Source organism: Hippopotamus amphibius, chromosome 7 (genome assembly GCF_030028045.1).
Source record: "Hippopotamus amphibius kiboko isolate mHipAmp2 chromosome 7, mHipAmp2.hap2, whole genome shotgun sequence".
Taxonomy (NCBI): domain Eukaryota; kingdom Metazoa; phylum Chordata; class Mammalia; order Artiodactyla; family Hippopotamidae; genus Hippopotamus; species Hippopotamus amphibius.
This window is the reverse complement of record NC_080192.1, coordinates 72900438-72919952: the sequence shown is the minus strand read 5'-3', so window position 1 is coordinate 72919952 and position 19515 is coordinate 72900438. Positions and strand designations below refer to the sequence as shown.

The 19515-nt window shown below is 45.6% G+C and overlaps 1 protein-coding gene across 1 annotated transcript in view; it reads left to right on the top strand.

Annotated features, from left to right (window-relative positions):
* MERTK (MER proto-oncogene, tyrosine kinase) overlaps nt 1-19515 on the top strand; it is a 117359-nt gene that overhangs the window by 23689 nt on the left and 74155 nt on the right. Inside the window, exons 2-4 of the mRNA XM_057743039.1 lie at nt 341-761; nt 11088-11188; nt 14210-14383. Of these exons, the coding sequence (XP_057599022.1) occupies nt 341-761; nt 11088-11188; nt 14210-14383 (696 nt within the window). The remainder of the gene's footprint in view (nt 1-340; nt 762-11087; nt 11189-14209; nt 14384-19515) is intronic.

Below are 19515 nucleotides of genomic sequence, written 5' to 3'. Positions count from 1 at the left end.
CTAGACTTATTGTGGCAGCCATTTGGCAAAATATATAAATATGGGATCATTGCGTTGTACACCTGAAACTAATATGTATATCAATTATATCTCAATTTGAAAAGAAAAATTTTTGATGGGGGGAATTATATGTCATAAGTATTCTTTACAAAGAAGTAAATGAGCAAATGAATGGACTTGTGAAAGACCGTGTTCACACTGTTCGTGTGTGTTAAATTCCACCCATGTTTCCCGAGGACCTTGAAGATGCCCATGACTCTCTCATCATGGCCTAATGCGTTGGGAACCTACTTGGAAAATTCTATTTAAAAGACTAAAAATCCCATGTCCTGTTTTGCAGCTATCGCCGAGGTGAGAGAAGAAACCAAGCCCACCCTGCCGTTCCCCGGGTCTTTCGCGGGAAGCCTGCGGGAGGACCACACACCATTTCCCTTTCCTCACACCAGTGGGTACCAGCCCCGCTCTGTGATTCCACCCATCCAGCCTGGGAGACCGCGTGCTGGAAATTCAGCCCTTCCCGGGGTGACCTCCTCCAGGTCCACGTTCCTACCGCCTCTTGCATTTAATCACACGGTTGGCCACATAATACTTTCTGAACACAAAGATGTCAAGTTTAATTGCTCGATCAACATACCTAATGTATACCAGGACAGCGCAGCTATTTCTTGGTGGAAAGATGGGAAGGAATTGCTGGGGGCCCATCGTGCAATTACTCAGTTTTATCCAGATGATGAAGTTACAGCAGTCATTGCTTCCTTCAGGTAAGTGTTCTTTCTTCCTTTCTTTTAAAATGTTGTTATGCTTTTGCTGATTTGAAAGCAAAAGCCTTATAAATAAAAAAAACAGCCTTCTATTTTCTGTATTAACAACCCCACTGGTCCACTTATTTAATTTTATTATTTGTTTATTTCTTTATTTATTGGCTGCGTTGGGTCTTCGTTGCTGCGCATGGGCTTTCTGTAGTTGCAGAGAGCAGGGGCTACTCTTTGTTGCGGTGCGCAGGCTTCTTATTGCAGTGGCTTCTCTAGTTGTGGAGCACGGGCTCTAGGCACATGGGCTTCAGTAGTTGCAGCACGCAGGCTCAGTAGTTGTGGCACACAGGCTTAGTTGCTCCACGGCATGTGGGATCTTCCTGGCCCAGGGCTCGAACCCGTGTGCCCTGCGTTGGCAGGCGGATTCTTAACCACTGCGCCACCAGGGAAGCCCAATAGCTGACTGTATTGTTGATTTCTTTTCAATGGCTTTTGGCCCCACTGTAACTCCTGGTGATCAGATGCTCTTCCCAGCTGGCCTGCAAGTCCTGTCAAGTCCTGCTTAACTCAAGAGCTCTCCCAGTGAGTGAGAACAGTGTTCTTACCTGGCATAAGGTGACATTGAAATCCCTGGATGGGTGTGGGGCTTGTGAAACAAGGCAGCCCTCCATCCCTTTCATCTGCCCCTCTCCCAGCACCCCCTGCGGCTGCAGATCCTGGTGCTGATGTTGCCCTCGTGTGGGGTAGGAAGAAGGCGGCAAGTCTGGGGAATTGAGACAGATTTTCAGCCACATGGCTCACCATCTCAGCATTCCACTTTTTATTGGCAGGGGCAGGCCCAGTGAGTTGGGAGAGTGACAAGGATAAGCCAGGCCAGGTCATAAATCTGGAATAATCCATCATCCCAAGGATTGAGTCCTAGTACCGCAGATACTGGAGACAGTGAGACAGCTGCTTCTCTTCTCATCACATCCCTTTCCATTTTCTACTCTTTCTTCTTAGCCAGGAGGGGCTTTGTTTGTTTGTGTTTACATCAGGGCCTCCTGGCATGTACAGCTTTAGAATTAGGTGGACTGTGGTCATTAAAAGCTCAAAATGAGGTTAGAGCCAGGCACCGTTGACCGAGAGGCTTTTCTCTGAGATTCCTCCACTCCAAGTGGAACCCTCTTTGATCTTTTATGTTTTCACTTTCTCCAACCTGGTGCTTGGACCACTTCCAGACTGTGTCATGTCTTTCGGTGAATCATTGTGTGTTTCCTTTTCAGAAAACCACCTCGGAGTTACCACAGACCTGATGACTCCAGCTAGAGTTTAGTTTGTCAACATGTCCATGAGGTGCACTCCCACCTTTTTTTTTTTTTTTTGCATTTTCCAAGTTATCATTTTGGTCATCATTAAGACAAAGAAAACAACTTCCGCATTTTCCATTGGTCAGTTTAAACTCTGGCTGGGTCTTTCAGACTGCCATTCTCAGCCAGTGGTTAAGACCACTCGGGAGACTTGACTGTATTTTTTTCTCCATCAACTACAAAACGCAGTTTTTTTTTTTTCCATTATATAGACACAGCTTCTGATGGGTGAACTAAAATCACCATTTCATAAGGAATAAGGTTTAAAGGCTTATAAAGACAAAAAGCTGGCACATTGGTCTCACCCAGTGTCGTTGGGGAGGAAAGCACAACCCAGCTCTCTGGGCTGGGAGTCCCAAGTGGGGGTCCTGCCACGGGCCCCCATGAGACCATGGGTGAGCTGCTGCATCTTCCCTGATCTTCTTGCCAAGGAGATGGGTTTGGACCACCTGATCTGCAGCTCCAGATGTGCTCTAAAGGACCATGAGATGTTCAGAAGCCTTGGGGCGTTTTTAAACTTAGAGTAGGCAGTGTCTTATTTTGAACTGATGTCTTTAGAGTGCAGAAGGTGACTGGGTGACTTTTTTAGAACTTCCGAGAAAAATGTATACTTTTGCATGTATTCAGCTGGACTCTCATGAACTCATTTGGAAGGGAAACACATCTTCTGTGACCTCCCAACTAAGCAAATTTCGTGATCAGAATTCTTGCAAAGGATGGACACGGCTGAACTGAGTAATATCTGAAACAGCACCAAGTCCAGTGTTGAAATATTCTTCAACTTTATTAAAGAAATGTTCAGGCAGCACTGTAGCTGTGGGTGATTCAGTGAAGTAAATTATAGTGACTTGATCAAGATTATCAAGTCAAGATATTTGTGTAATTGCTTCACAAGAGAGAAGGATGTTGGAGGCACTGACTTGATGTCTTTTACGTGAGGACCCTGAGGTCCTTAAGAATAGGGTGTCTTGCCCAGGATCACTAGGTAGTAAGCTGATCATCCTTAACCAGGGAGCCTGATTTGCACACCTGCAGGGCCTGTCAATTTACAGGAGCTGTCAGTTTAAGGAGGATTTCTCATCATCTCTTCTCAGAGCTCATGGGCTCTAGCGAAGTCCACTCCAGTCCCCAGAAACAGTGAGGGGTTAAAAACTAGTTCTAGGCTTACAATGGATGCTGTTTTATCAGGAATTCATTAGCCTGCAATTTTATTGGAGTTGCCGCTAACAGTACCGGCATGGACCACGTTTATTTAAGGGAATGTGCAAAAGATAGATGTCTGTATATAGGCAGGGGTTAGAGGAACTGTAATGAGAAACAGAGTATTTTAAATTAGATCATGGAACCATTTTTCTATAAGGTGTTATTATATTAAGAAAGGACAGAATGGACATGAATTTTGAAATGGGGCGGTCTCCAGACAGGGGAGCCCACAGTTTGCTCCTGTCTTCATGCTTTAAATATGAAGCAGCTCTGCGTTGTTGGAGACTGGCAGGATTATGGATGCCGTGTTTCACTCTCTTAGCCTGATGTTGGTTCATGTTTTCTCTTTCCTGTCATGCAGAACCTTGGCTCCCGCTCTCCCCACCCTTAAACTCCCAAATTCCTCATTCTAAAACTTAGGGCTAGTCGAGCTTCTTGTCTTTGATCTTAAAACAAGACCTGCCCTGGTTGAAGGTGTAGTTTAAGAGGTGGTCAGATTTAATGCACTGGAACCTTCACTCCACTCTTTCCACAGTGGCCATCATAGGGCTCTCTCCTTTCCAAAGGAAGAAAGGAGTGGAAGAAGTAATTTACACTGAGGAAAGCTTTACGATTCACTGGTGACATCATTTCAGACACAAGGAATAGAGATTTTTTTTCGAATCACAACACAGGCAACTGCCCACTAGTTACAGAAACAACCAGCCTTGCTCGTTAAAGGTGTTTGGAGGCAATCTGTGATCTGCTGGAAGAAGAACTAACTGCACGAACGTCTGGACATTGAGACGTGAAGGACAGACCTGGTCCCTGTCCTGCTTGTGCTTGTGAACAGAATAGAGGGGAAGGGAGACTCCAATGTCAAGTGCAGAAGTGCTAAGGTGATGTGGATGTAGTGTTGCCAGGTTTTAGATTCGGCCTTTAGGGGAGGAAGACCCTACGTCAGGACAAAGGGAAGGACACCCCTGCTGCTCAGGGGCAACCACATCTTACAGTCGAGACTCAGTGTGTCGACACTGGGTGTGGGAGGGTGGGAATGATGGGAGGAGCTCACAGGCATTGAAGTACGAGTCCCATGTACCCTGGAAAGGTTCAGGAGATTTGTTTTGGTGTCGTGCCTCAACACATCCCTGAAAGGTTTTTGAAACTATTTGGTCTTAGCTCCTGTTTGTGTGCATTTTTAAGTTATTTTAATAGTAATATATGTACTTTGTTAAATACTCGGAAAATACCAAATAAGTACAGAGAAGGAAACTATGGCCCACAATCCTGAGAAAATTTTTCCGTACATATAGAAATCTAAGATTCTTGAAGTTGAATTAGTGTTTTATTAAATAGATGATTGTATCTCTTTTTCATGCACTTATCATTGTATGGTGAACATCTCCCTATACTACTAAAAGTCTTCAAAATATTGTAATAGCTGTAACTTGCTATTGTCAGACGGATTCAATTATAGAAGAGTGTAAATGGCATTATAAAGAGAAAACGTTAAAAGTTATTTTCAAGGACTTCCCTGGTGGCGCAGTGATTAAGAATCCGCCTGCCAATGCAGGGGACATGGGTTCGATCTCTGGTCCAGGAAGATCCTACATGCTGCGGAGCAACTAAGCCTGTGCACCGCAACTATTGAGCCTGTGCTCTAGAGCCTGCGAGCCACAACTACTGAAGCTCGAGTGCCTAGAGCCCGTGCTCTGCAACAAGAGAAGCCACCGCAATGAGAAGACCACACAGCACAGCAAAGAGTAGCCCCCGCTCGCCACAACTAGAGAAAGCCTGTGTGCAGCAACGAAGACCTACACAGCCAAAAATAAATAAATAAATCTTTAAAAAAATTATTTTCAAAATGCCAAGGTTGGTGGCATATACAAAGGAAGAAGTAACTGATGTGGGACTTCAAGTCCAGATGCCCTCTTGAGCTGGGTCTGTTCTATGCTAATAGTTCACTTTTCTTTCCTGTTTCGCTTAGATGTCTGTTATGACTGAGAGAGTCAAGTGCCATCTTTTATTAATGGGTGTAGGAAATATTCGGGGTCTGTTAGTAGGTTGGAGTATTCTTAACTGATGATGAGCACTGAGAATCCATATCACCATCTCTACTTAACCTTTGCCCCACACTCCCCACCCCTTGCCTAGTCCTGGATGGTACATCACTTGAAAGCAGTTGCTAGACCTCCTTTGTGCGACTTAAAACACCAGGCTGAGCATCCCCCTTGACACTCTAACCAGTATCCCGCCCCACCTATACCTGATATCAGTTCAAACCATAGAGCATCCATTCATCCGGCTTTGGGACCCTGCTTAGCCAAGACCTTACCCCCAAGTCTCTAAAGGTGGGTGTAATCTGTGGGACATAGTTAGCTGTAAAGTCTGGTATGGGGTGTAAAAAGCTTTCTGGCTTAGGTGGAAACACTCTCATCAGGTAAAATTTTCCACGAGGGCACCAGCCTTCAGATCAGAAGGCTTGAGGAGACCCACCCTCAAGCAAAAACAAAAGCTGATGCTCCTATAAACTGACAGGCCCTGCAGCTTTAGTTATTGGGTGATTTATGGCCATGAGAAAATATCTGATGTTTGTTTTCTTTGTAGTCTAGGGATTCCCAATGCTCTTTAATTCTGGCATCCTTCCCAGTAGCTAAAGCTAGAAGGATTTTACTTTCTTAGGACATTTTCTTGGTAAACATGTTAAGTGGGTAGTTTGGGTCCCTGCGGGCTCTTGGTGCTGGGGACGCTTGTGTTGGCGGGGCCCCTGCAGGCGCTGTGTGCGGAGACCCTTGCCGCAGGCTGCCTGGGGTGGCGGGTCTGTCTGATGCCATTGCTGGCGGTCCTTTATCCTGCTGCTTTTGGTGGCCCCAAAATGGAATAGTACATGACAGATCAGCCAGACATCTAGAAAGTAAGAACATCATGTGTTTAACCAAACCATCAGCTGGAAAAATTATTTTTAGCCGTAGATTCCTGAGCCTTTTGGACTTGCTTAATATTTGGACTGCCTTTCAACTCAGACTTTGTCTAAGATCCCTGAACTCTGGTTATCCATGGAATCCTGTCAGCACCATTTGAATGATGGCAGGTTAAAACAGGGTGCGTATCCGTGGGTCTTTGCATTTCTTTTAAAAGTTTTTTTTTTCTTCCCATTTTTAGTGTGTTTTTTTTTTTTATTGTGGTAACACACACAGAACATAAAACCCATACCATTTTAACCCTTGTTGAATATCCAAGTCAGTGGCTTTGAGTACATTCACATTGTAATGCAGTTTCCACCACCATCCATCTCTAGAACTCTCCATCATCTCAAACAAACTCCATACCCATGAAACACGAACTCCCTGCTCCCCTTCCCCTCCAGCCCTCGGTAACCTCTGTTCCACATTCTTTCTCTATGAATTTGACCACTCTGGGTATTCAAGTGGAATCATCCAATATTGGTCCTTTCTTGTATTTCTCTTAAGAAGACGTGAGAGCTTAGCTACTCCTTAAGAGCCATGTCTGAGCAGGCCAGCCTAGCTGTAATAGGTCAGAGACCGGTGTGTCCTCGTAGGATGTCCTGGGGCTGCGCCCGCTGAGGGGACCCTGGCGGGATGGGCTCTTGCAGCTGCTGCCCCCTCCCGCCCCTGCGGCTCTCTCCAGGTGGTTCCTGTCTAGACGCCATGGGTGAGTGTATGGGTTCTTTGGTCTTCCCCTGTTCAGATGTTTGACCAAACTCTGATGGAATTCTTATACCTTTTTTTTTAAAGTGCCTACACGTGGTGAAGTAGTCTGTCTAAAAATTATCCATCGCATTCCAGCCCCCAGCTCTTTCCCAGTGGGCAGCGGAGGTGACCTGTTAATTGGATATTCAATCCATGAGGAGGGGGGGTGTGTGGGTGTGTGTGTGTGTGTCTGCGCGCGCGCGCGAGCCTATGTGGTGTCCGTGCATGCCTGTGTCAGGCCCTGGCAGGGTATGTTAATCTAATAGAGTATGACTCACAGCTGTGGTTAAATCAGAACCCAGCGTTCACAATTTTTGTGGCTATGGAAATGCTATTTTCAGCCAAATCATGTCGTTGACTGTAATTACATTGTACTTTTCATAGAGCTTTTTGATTTTCTTGACTTGAATAGTTTCCTTGCCTGTTAGTTCGCTTAATTGTCTAAGTTTCAATCACTTGTTCTCCCCCACGTTTTAAAGGAAAACATGCATCTCCTCTCAAAGTGACAAAATTCTCAGGACTGGGTGTTTTTTTCCTTGGAGGGGCCAGTCCTGGAGCTGTCCCTTTTGCTCCAGCCCAGACACGCCGCCCTCCAGGTCTGGGATCCAGCTGAGTCATCTTTGCTCTCATTTTTGGAAGCCTTGTTCCTCCTGACTTCCAGCTCCCCCTCACCTTGGCGTGGAGCCCACCTCCACTCGCTTTCTGGGCCCTCGCCTGTCTGAATATGCCATGTTTTCCTACCCCCACCTTGAGGTAGTTTGGCTGGATACAGAATTCAAAAGGAAAATAACTTCCTGCTGTCATCTTGAAATCATTGATCTGTTTCCTTGTCACTCCCAGAGTCATTCTTGAGGAACGTGATGCTGTTCTGATTCACTCGTAAATTATCTGCTTTTTCCTTTCTCTGGAGACTTTTGGGGTCTCCACTTTATCTTAGAGGTGCGACATTGCCTGGTGAAGCCCTTTGGTGAGTCTTTTCTCTCTTGCTGTGCTGCCCACCTAGGGGTCAGAATAGAAGAGACCCATATCTCCAGTTCTGGGCATTTTTTAAAAATTTATTATTATGATTTTTTTAATCTTTTGGCTGTGTTGGGTCTTCGTTGCTGCATGAAGGCTTTCTCTAGTTGCGGCGAGTGGGGCGGGGGGTTCTCTTCGTTGCGGTGCTCGGGCTTCTCGTCGCGGTGGCTTCTCTTGTTGCGGAGCACAGGCTCTAGGCATGCCGGCTTCAGTAGTTGCAGCACGCCGGCTCAGTAGTTGTGGCGCACAGGCTTAGTTGCTCTGCAGCATGTGGGATCTTCCTGGACCTGGGCTCGAACCCGTGTTGCCTGCATTGGCAGGCAGATTCTTAACCACTGCGCCACCAGGAAGTCCCCCTCCCTGAGTCTTGCCTCAAGAAAATGATGCCTCTTGTAAAGTGAATTTGTGAAATGAGTGGAAAGGACCCTCTTTTTAGTAGCCATGACCTTGGTTTCCCTTGGAACTGAAAGAAGACTAGACTGGTCAGCGGTGCAGAGTGGGCAGGAGCTGCTAAAAGCTGGGTGCCCCATCCAGCCACTAGGTGTTACCCACGGTGGGCAGCCCACCATCCTAGACACCTGCTCCTCTCTCTCTTTCTTCAGCCCCTTCCTGTCACCTTGACGTCCTGGCAGATTCTCAAGGGAGGGTCAGCTAGCCCCTTACCTGGATATATATGTCCTGTGAGGTCTGTTTCCATCTTCTCTCAGTGACTTCTAGGCATTGCGACTTTCAGTTTCTGCCCTAAAGCATGGAGAGACCCGGCCTTTCCTTGACCCCTGCATCCTCCCCAAGTCCAACAGTCATTCATCAGGTGCATTCCGGAATGATATCCCTCTTACACAGGAATGAGGGGAGAGGGGAAAACTGAGTATTTCCAGTCAGTGAGGCATCACTTAGGTTGACATGTTGGGAAATGTGGGGGACAGGGGATAGTCACACTGCTGGGTCCTGAGACCATTAAGGAGGTGATGTTAACCCAAGCAGCTCTGGTCCCCCTAGTTCTGACTGATGCCCTTCTTGATGTGTATTTTAATTACTCTGTTTATCATAGGCTAATAGGGGTTTGCAGAATGGTATTGCTGGGAGAAACGGTATTTACAATGTCCAGTGTTTGTTCTGAACACTGGGGCTCCTGGAGGCCAGGGGCCCTCACTGCCGCATGTCAGCGCCCGATGCTGACTGCGTCATGTTAATAACCCTGGCAGCTGCCCCTGGACCAGGATGGGGACCCTTCTGACCTTGCCAGCTTCCTGGTCTCTTTTAAGTCTTGAGCCTCAGCCCTTGACAGATTGAGGACAGGTTTTATTTTGCTTTGGGTTAAATTAGTTGTATCGGGGAGTAAGCTGCTAGGAAGGCAGGTGGACGCCTCCACGTTTTCCTTCTTTCCTCTTTTTCTCTTACTCACAGTCTTCTTGGTTGTGTCTGATGGGCAGAGAAGAAATCAGTGCTTTGGGGCTAATAAAGGCATCCTCTCTAGGAGAGCATCTGAGAGCCTTTCAAAGTGTTCTGCATTCTCTCACCCCTTCCCACCCCAGCTAAGAGCAGGTTTCGTGGTTCTGTGGTGTAACTCCCTGTTTGTAAACTCGTTGGGAAATTGGCAAGCAGGACTCTGAACCTCTTAGAGCCAAGGCTGCCTATTAATATAAGATATATTTATATTACACTGTAATATGAGGAAAACAAAAGGAAAGCAATTTATATATATTTTTAAATATCTATTTTCTTTTTTTAAAATTTTATTTATTTATTTATTTTGGCTGTGTTGGGTCTTCGTTGCTGTGTGCAGGCTTTCTCTAGTTGTGGTGAGTGGGGGCTACTCTTCATTGCGGTGTGCCAGCTTCTCACTGTGGTGGCTTCTCTTGTTGCAGAGCAACAAGAGGGTCTAGGCACACGGGCTTCAGTAGTTGTGGCTCTCAGGCTCTAGAGCACAGGCTCAGTAGTTGTGGCGCACGGGCTTAGCTGCTCCAAGGCATGTGGGATCTTCCCGAACCAGGGATCGAACCCGTGTCCTCAGCATTGGTAGGCGGATTCTTAACCACGGTGCCACCAGGGAAGTCCCAGGAGAGTGATTTATAATTAAGTAATATGAATGTGAACATGTAAATGCTGGGTGTGAGCACACCAGGAGAGATAATAAAGTCCACAGAGACTTGCCTCCATGCACACAGCAGCTGCAGACAGAGCAGTGCTATCAGTGATCCATTTTTCCAGACGATGATCGAGTCACGGCCAAGTTCCAAACAGGACCAAGGGATACTGGGCCTCCATTTTCATGGTCCTGGGAAATGAAGTGGATATTAACGCCAGGCAAAACAGTGTGTGTGTACAGTGGGATTACGTTCTAGTCTCAGAAGGTCATTTGGGATGTGGAAAAGTCACCCCGATCCCTAACAGCCATGTTGCCCCCTAGTTATTGTGACCATCCAAAACAGCCCCACACATTTGCAAAATGCCTTGAGGGGCTGTACTCTGATATAGGGAAACCTGGTGCAGAGCCTACCGTGGAAATTCAGACAAGTGACAACACATGAGTTAGGCAGGGTTCTTCAGAGAAACAGAACCAGTAGGACACACACACACACACACACACACACACACACACACACACACGCAGGGCAAGAGAAATTTATTTTGAGGATTGGCTAATCTGATTGCAGCTGCTACCAAATCCGAAATCTGTGGGGTGTCAGCTGGAGACCCAGGGGAGAGTTGATGTTGCAACCTTGAGTCCCAAAGGCAGTTTGGAGGCAGAATTGCCTGTTCCTCCGAGGACCTCAGTCTATGCTCATAAGGCATTTAACTGACCAAAAGAGGCCCGCCCATGCGATGGAGGGTAATTTGCTTTACTCTGAGTCTACTGACTTAAATGTTCATCACATCTGAAAAATACCTTCACAGAAAAATATCTTTACATCTAGAGTAACGTTTGACCAAATATCTGGGTACAATGACCTAGCCATGTTGACACACACGGTTAATCATCACAGCAAAGGACAAAGAAGTTGAAGAATGTTTCATTCCTATAGTGGGTACTCGAAAGTTCGTCACTGTAAATATCTTTGTGTTTCTCTCTGAAGCATAACCAGTGTGCAGCGTTCAGACAATGGCTCGTATATCTGTAAGATGAAAATAAACAATGAAGAGATCGTGTCTGACCCCATCTACGTCGAGGTGCAAGGTGAGTCCAGAGGCCACAGGGTGTTCGGTTGCCGCAGGGCGGTTTGTTTTAGAGCCTGCATTAATTGCTTTGTGTATAATACTCCAGAGTTTGGCATGCCCATTTGTTTGTTTTAATTTTTTTTAATTGAAGTATAGTTGATTTACAGCGTGTTAGTTTCAGGTGTACAGCAAAGTGATTCAGATACACACACACACACACATTCTTTTTCAGCTTCTTTTCCCATATAGGTTAATACAAAATATTGAGTATAGTTCCCTGTGCTATACAGTAGATCCTTGTTGTTTATCTATTTTATATATTGTAGTATATATCTGTTACTTTCAAATTCCTAACTTATCCCATGTGTAACTCTGTATGCAAACCTTGCAAATCCATAAGCACTGAAATTTTACAAGGCCATCTTCTTTTTAGATTTTAGGTAGTTATGAAATTAACTTAATTCTTAAAGATTTAGCTCTCTCCTAGGCACTAGAGCTCAGATAAGAAGAGATTGTGGACCTCTTTGTCTTAAGGTCATTTACAATTAACAATACTGAAGCCTCTTTATTTTAGAAGCAAAATGCAATCTATCTATCCAGTTCTCAGTGTCGGCACCAGATGCCACTCACCTGGTCAAGTGCCAGTTTGTTCATTATTCAGCATCTTTTCCTGTCTTGCTTATGTGGATGGTGAAATCAGGGAGAGTGAGCTGTTTTCTTGACTGGACCAGCAGCTTGGCCTGGAATTCCTTTTTAGGCCCTGGGATTTGTCAGGCACGTGATCAGTGCATTTCCACGCCATGACATGAAATGGGCTTGGTGGGGGAGAGCTAGGGCATTGGGTGAGGAGAAGGCAGTCTCTGCCCTTGAGGAACATGAACTCTGGTGGGGAACACGAGCTGATGCACTGGCGAGCCAGGCCAGGTGAGCCCAGGTCCTGCATTTTGGGGTTTACACGTCTGGTTTGGCAGTGGCAGGGCTTTGAGGAGGAAACATCTTCATTATCGCCCCAAGTGGCCACTCCCCACTGTCCCAGGGGCTGCCCCTCAGGGTCTCTGCATCCCTGCTCGCCAGGTGCCCCATCAGCAGAGCCATCAGAATGACGACTTTTCTGCTTTCTCCTGACCCTCCTCATCACGGGCTTTAGAGCAGGTGATTAGCTTTTCAGGGGAAGTTCAACGAGAAGCATCCCCCACAGAAAGGCTGCTGTGCTTCCCATTCTTTTGCAAACCTGAGCTCGAGACCCTCTAATGCTGCAGGACGCCTGAGGGAGGGGTCCCTCAGAGGAGTCTCTTTTGGAGCTTTGCTCTGAGCCCGTTCCAGGCTGGACAGCCAGTGCTGCAGAGTTCTATCCGCTTCAGCCAGAGGGGAGGGTTCCTACATTTGCTGCTAATCTGGGAAAACTATTCAGAGGACGTTTTACTTGTAAAATCCCAGAAAAAAAATGCCCAGGGCAGGAATGAGTTAGGTCCAAATGGAGTTTTGCAAAACTTTGAAACATGAAAAAAGAATCCCATTTTACCACTCCCACATCATTCCTGCTGAGATCAGATCTGTGAGTTCCCAGTCCGAAAAGAACACAGTTTAAAGGCCTGAAGTCAGTTAGCTTGATCTGTTAAATTTTTGGCACATGCCGCAGATAAGTACCAAGTGACTTTCTCTGAGCTATTCTTAATGTCCCTTCCCTGTGACCCCGGTTCTGAAATCAAAGTGGGAGATCTTAGGGTTGTAACTGTGTAACTCTGTCTACACTGTTTCCGTGAGAATGTGCTTGCAAAAGTGCTCAGCCCTGTACAAGTGTACAGATTTTAAAATTTATTATCTCTCATCTGAAAGTCTCACACAAAATAGGTTGTCCTCAAAAACAGGCAGACCACACTGGTCAGAATGGCCGTCATCCAAAAGTCTACAAATAACAAATGCTGGAGAGGGTGTGGAGAAAAGGGAACCCTCTGTACTATTGGTGGAATGTAAATTGGTGCAGCCAGTATGGAGGTTCCTTAAAAAACTAAGAACAGAGTTACCATATGATCCAGCAAGCTCACTCCTGGGCATATATCCGGAAAAGACAAAAACTTTAATTTGAAAAGATATATGCACCCCAGTGTTCACAGCAGTGCTATTTACGATTGCCAAGACATTGAAGGAACCTAGGTGTCCATCAACAGTGAATGGGTAAAGAAGATATGGTGTATATATACAGTGGAATATTACTCAGCCATAACAAGAATGAAATATTGCCACTTGCAGCAACTTGGATGGCCCTACAGATTATCGTACTAATTAAAGTCAGGCAAAGACAAATATCATATGATATCACTTATAAGTGGAATCTAAAAAAAATGATGCAAAGGAACTTATTCACAAAACAGAATCAGACTCACAGACATAGAAAGCAAACTTGTGGTTACCAAAGAGGAAAGAGGGGAAAGGATAAATTAGGAGTTTGGGATTAATAGGTATACACCACTATATATAAAATACACAGTAAGGATTTACTGTATAGGACGGGCAACTATATTCAATATCTTGTAATAACCTACAATGGAAAAGAATCTGAAAAAGAATATATGTTTCTGTATGTATAACTGAGTCACTTTGCCATACACCTGAAACTAATACAATGTTGTAAATCAAGTACACTTAAATTTAAAAAAGAAAAAAAAAAAGGGAGGACCTGTTACGTGGCTTTGTTTTTACTCTGTGTTTATTGGCAAGGAATCCTGAAAACCTACCACCCTGTCCCAGGAGTTTGAGCAACACCTAATTTCAGACCTGCCAGGCCTCCCTTCTGGAAAAACCAGTTCTGAGTCACCACTACTCCTTTGGGAAAGTATCCTAGAAAGCCGGCTAGAGCTAGACTGGTAGGAGATAGCCTCTGTGTTCTTTCTTACCCAACTTCAGGGAGGTGAAAACTGGCCACTTCAGACCTGGGTGGTAGACAGAGAAAGTTCTGCCAAGCTCTTGTGTGGTTTCCATTCCCCCCAGGGGCTGGGCCTTGGCCTGTGGATCTAAAACCTTCTTTCACTTACCTCTGCAGGACTTCCTCACTTTACGAGGCAGCCCGAGAGCATGAATGTCACCAGAAACACAGCCTTCAACCTCACCTGTCAGGCCGTGGGCCCACCTGAGCCCGTCAGCATTTTCTGGGTTCAAAACAGCAGCCGCGTTAATGAACTTCCAGAAAGATCCCCCTCCGTTCTGACTGTTCCTGGTGAGTCTGAGCTGTGGGATTGATTTCTTGTTTGCTCTCTAAGAGTGGAAGGGAGCAGAAGTTTGATGAGCACTGCTGCGCACAGCAGCAGGCAGTGCAGGAGGATAAAAACACAGGTGAGGCAGCCGAGGGTAGGGGCCAGGTGGATGGGGAGGCAGGTGGGAATCTCGGGGGTCAGAGGTCACAGGGCAGGGCTGGGGCGTTGCGGATGTGCCCACCATGGGCGTCTGTGGTTAAGTTGGTGAAGTGGCCAGAATTCTTGAGCCCGGGCAGCGGAAGCCCTGCTTGTGTCTCCTGTGGCAGCTGTGGCCCTGCTGGCTGGCAGGTCTTGCATTTTAGTAGCCATTGCTGTGAAGACCTCAATGAGGTTTGGCAGCGAGGAAAATGCATTGGTCACAGGGATGGTTGCGGGAGGATTGAGTCACTGTGGGGCTGTGGCTGCCCTGATGGTCAGCGGCCGTCTGATTTCCATCTGAATGGGCGTGGCCCTGGCTTCCTTTGCATCCTCCTCCAACAGTGCCCTTAGGGTCAGTGCCATTGATGTTTCTGTGCAGCAGAATCCAAAGGGCTCTCTTTGGCTCCTCTCATGGTATCTTCCAGCAACATCTGGCAAGGTTACCACCCACTAATCCTTCCTTTCTTCACGCACTCAGCAAGTGTTGTGCAAGGGCCCAAGGTGACCTTAAGGAAGCACTGTCTTCCTTCCTGTCTCATGGCTCCTCTTCTGCCCTTGACAGGAGTTCTGAACCTGGGAGGTGCCGTAGGGCTCAATCCTGGACCCACCTCTGTTCCCTCTGAGACACTCCCGCCTGGGAGAGTTCTTCTGGGCCCCTGGATTCACAACCATCTGTGTGATGATGACCTTGAACTTTGTATCTCCAGTTCAGACCTCCCTCCTGAGCTTCAAGTTCCTTTCTTGGCATTTCCACTTACTGGATATGGAAGCGTCTTAAAATGAAACTCTTGATTTCCCTCCCAGACTTGTTCTGCCCCAGAATTCCCCATCTTAGTAAATGATACCACCATTTGCCCATCCTTCCTTCTTCTCCTCTTCCACATTGAATGCATCAGCAGATCGTCAGTTCTGCTCCTACAGGACATCTCAAATCTATCTTTTCTCCATCTCTGCTGCAGTGCCCTGGTCCATGTCATCGCCAGCTCTTGCCAGCAACACTGCAGTAGCTTCCTAACTGGTCTCCTTGCCCCCAGCCTTGTCCCCACTCTTATCCTCAGTGGCAGATCATGTCCCCTGCCTGCTGGAACCCTTCACTGGCTTCCTGTTATCTTCGCGTGTCACTCAGAGTCCTTCCTGCCCCTGCTTGTAGGACCTGAGTGCTCTGGTCCCCGCTCAACTTTCCAGCCCACACGCATCCCACTCTTTCCCTGCTTATTAAGCACCAGTCACACTGATTGACTTTCATTTTCTCAGAAACATCGCCCTCCTCCCTGCCTCAGGACTTTTGCACTTTCTTTCTATCTGCCTTTTGCCCCGTGACACATCTCAGATATCACTTCTGCTTCACAGAAGGCTTTCCTGCTCATTCCTTTAGGTCCTCGCCACTCCTTTATTGACTCTTAGGCACGTATTCTCATGGACTTCCTTCATGGCACTGGTCACAGTCTGTAATTACCCTGTTTGTTTGTTTAGTCTCCCTGTCTGTCTTCTCAGGGACTGTATGCTCAGTAGGGACAAGCACCTTGTCTCTCTCCAATTCAGTGCCTGACTCACGGTAATACTCACTGAATATTTGTGGTGAGTGGACCAGCGAGTGAATGCCAGCCTGAGCTATTATCTCTGAGTCACTTTTCTTACTCCTGACTCCGCAAGGAGTGTTATGATTCTCTCCACTTTCATCTGAGTTTTCTTTGAGTTTTTCCAAGGAATTGATCATCAAATAACTTTGTTCGAAATTAATTTAAAAAAATACATTCCTCCCTCTCTGGGATGATTGTTTTGAAGTCCCATAAAGGAAGATTTATGGGGCATACAATGAAATATGTAGGTTAAGTTGACCTACAGGTAAATCTGTAGAACTTAAGTGCACAACTCAGTGAGTCATGATAAATGTAGACGCTCATGTAACCACCACTTTGATCAAGATATAGAACGTTGCTATCAATCATCCCAGGAAGTTCCCTCTTACTCCATTCCAGTCAGCCCCCACTTCCCATAGGTCAGCGGTCCCCAACCTTTTTGGCACCAGGGACCGGTTTCGTGGAAGACAATTTTTCCACGGACTGGGGGAGGGGGGTGGTTTCTGGATGATTAAAACACATGATATTTATTATGCACTTTATTTCTATTATTATTACATTGTAATATATAATGAAATAATTATACAATTCACCATAACGCAGAATCAGCGGGAGCCCGAGCTTGTTTTCACTTGCCACTCTCTGATCGGGTTTAGATATGCGTCTGCAAGCAGTTGATGTGTTACGGTCTCTGTGCAGTCAAGTCTCTCTGATGATAATCGGTATTTGCCGCTGTTCCCCAACGCCAGCATCACCACCTCAGCTGCACCTCAGATCAGCAGGCATCAGATGCTCATCAGGAGCGTGCAACCTAGATCCCTGGCATGCGCAGGTCACAGTAGGGGTCACGCTCCTCTGAGAGTCTGATGTCACCGCTGATCTGACAGGAGGCAGAGCTCAGGTGGTGATGGGAGTGATGGGGAGTGGCTGTAAATACAGATGGAGCTTCACTCGCTCACCTACTACTCACCTCCTGCTGTGTGGCCCATTCCTAACCGGCCACAGAGCAGCACAGGTCCGTGGACTGGGGGTTGGGGATCCCTGCCATAGGTAACCTTGTTCTGATGTCTATTATCATAGATTAATTTTGCCTGTTCTTGAAATTTAAATAAATGCAATCGTAAGGTGTCTATTCTTTTGCATTGCGCCTCCGCATCTATTGAGATAATCACATGGTTTTTCTGCTTTATTCTCTTTATATGGCAAACTACATTGATTTGATTTTCAAATGTTAAACCAATGTTGTGTTCCTGGGCTAAACTCTACTTGGTTATGATGTATTGTGGTAAATTCCATTCGCTAATATTTAATTAAAGATTTTTGCATTTATGCTTATTCTGGGGTAATACTGACTGTGTGTACTGCAAGTCAGTTCTGATCCTAATTACTAGGAGTTAGTACAGACCCCATAGGTTAAGGACAACGTCTGCCACAAGTCTGCCCTCACCTCAGCTGCTGGCCACAAGTCTCGAGGAGGTCCTTAAGCCACCTGCACTTCTTGCTGACTGGCTGTAAATTTAGAGATTTCCATGACCCCCCTGGGTTCGATAATTTTCTAGAACAACTCACAGAACACAGGAAAGTTCTGTACTTATGATTATAGTTTGTTTGTTTTTTGGGGGGTTTTTTTTTTTTTTTACAAGGGATACACGTAGGATGAAGTCTGGGAGGGTCCCAAATGCAGAGCTTTCATGCCCTTCCTTGGTGGAATTAAGGTGTGTCACCTCCTGATACATCAATGTGTTCATGGAACAAAAAACTCTACTGAGGTTTGGGGTCCAGAATTTTTATTGGGGTTTCGTTACGTGGGCATAACTGATTAGAGTATCAGCCATGGGATGGGACACGATCTTCAGACCTCCCTCTCGTCCCTAGAGGTCAGGAGGTTGGGCTAATATGATATGGATCAAAGCCCTGATCTTCCCACCACATGGTTGTTTGTTTTGGTGACCAGTCCCCACCCTGAGGTTATCTAGGGGCCCATCCTGAGTCACCTTATTAGTATAACAAAGCCACTCCTCTTACTCAGGAACTTGCAAGGGATGAAAGCTAGTCAAAGTCTTTATCATACAACAATGTTCATGAAGGAAATTGGTTTATAATTTTGGTTTTTTGTTTTTGTTTTTGTCATGTCAGTTTTGGTATCTGAGTATTGTTGAGCTCATAAAGCTAGTTGGAAAGTGTTCCCACCTCCTCTCTTTCCTGAAAGAGCTTCATAGCATTGTTGTTATTTTGGAAGGACATGTGTGAAGTTCAGTGGAGACTGTAACTGCTTGTGTTTTGGATGCTGTATTTCTGGTAATGCAGTTTCCATTACCTTTCTTGTGAAGATTAATGTATTGGTTAATGTTGAGTCTGAGGCTAACTGAAATCCCCAGGTCTTTTTCTCATGAATTGCTGCAAAATCAAAGCTCTTCTGCTTCTTGTATACTTAATTATTTTGGAATTTCAGCCTACTGTGTGACATTAATCCTTATAAAAACTTAACTCATCGTCGCAGCCTATTGGAGACCATTTTGAACCTTGATTCTCTCATTGGATTAGCAAATTCTCTCCCTGCTTCCTGGCCCTGCCTTTTGTCTCTTCCAAGTCATTGATGGAAATCTGGATTTTAATTTAACCAAGGGCAGAGCCCTGTGCCCTGCTAATTAAGGCAACCTCTGAGCTGACGTTACTTCGTGAAATCAGCTCTCTTGGCTACTGTTTAATAACCAGTAGTAAATCTGCCTAATTTTACTTTTTCCACCACTTATTTCTCCATATTCTCTTCTGAGACATTCCTTGATACACTGGACTAGTAACTATCCTGGAAAGACTGGAAATCAGTTTGAAATTCATTTTGAAGTCAGACCTGACTTCTTGTTGGTGAGCTGAACCCCGTGTCCTAGGCACCAATCTGATAAACTCCTCTTAAGTTCTGCTGTGGATTTCTGGCTCTCACTGATTCTGTACTTGGCAAAATTGGTATCATTTTCTTTATGAAAAACAGGGATAAAATCTATCCATCTCTGATTATCTAGAACTTTTCCTCTTCTGTCTCTTTTCTTACAACGTAGAAGGACCCGCAAGTTTTAATACCCAAGGCTATATATATAATTTGTCTCAGCTTGGTGATCTGATTTATTTCTAAGTGGTCAGATGTACCTTTACAACTGCCACCTGTGTGGGGTTTTAGGTTCTTTACAATCTTCATTTTACCTTCTTTAATCTGAAGATTTTTTTCCCTTTGGTAGAAAAGATAGAAGTGAAACAGAAATTGAGCAGTTTCTAGCTTAATACTATGCTTTTTAAAAATAAACTTAATGGAATATGGTTGCATGAAGCTACACATGTGATAAACCTACACAGAGCAACACACACACACAAATGAATCCATG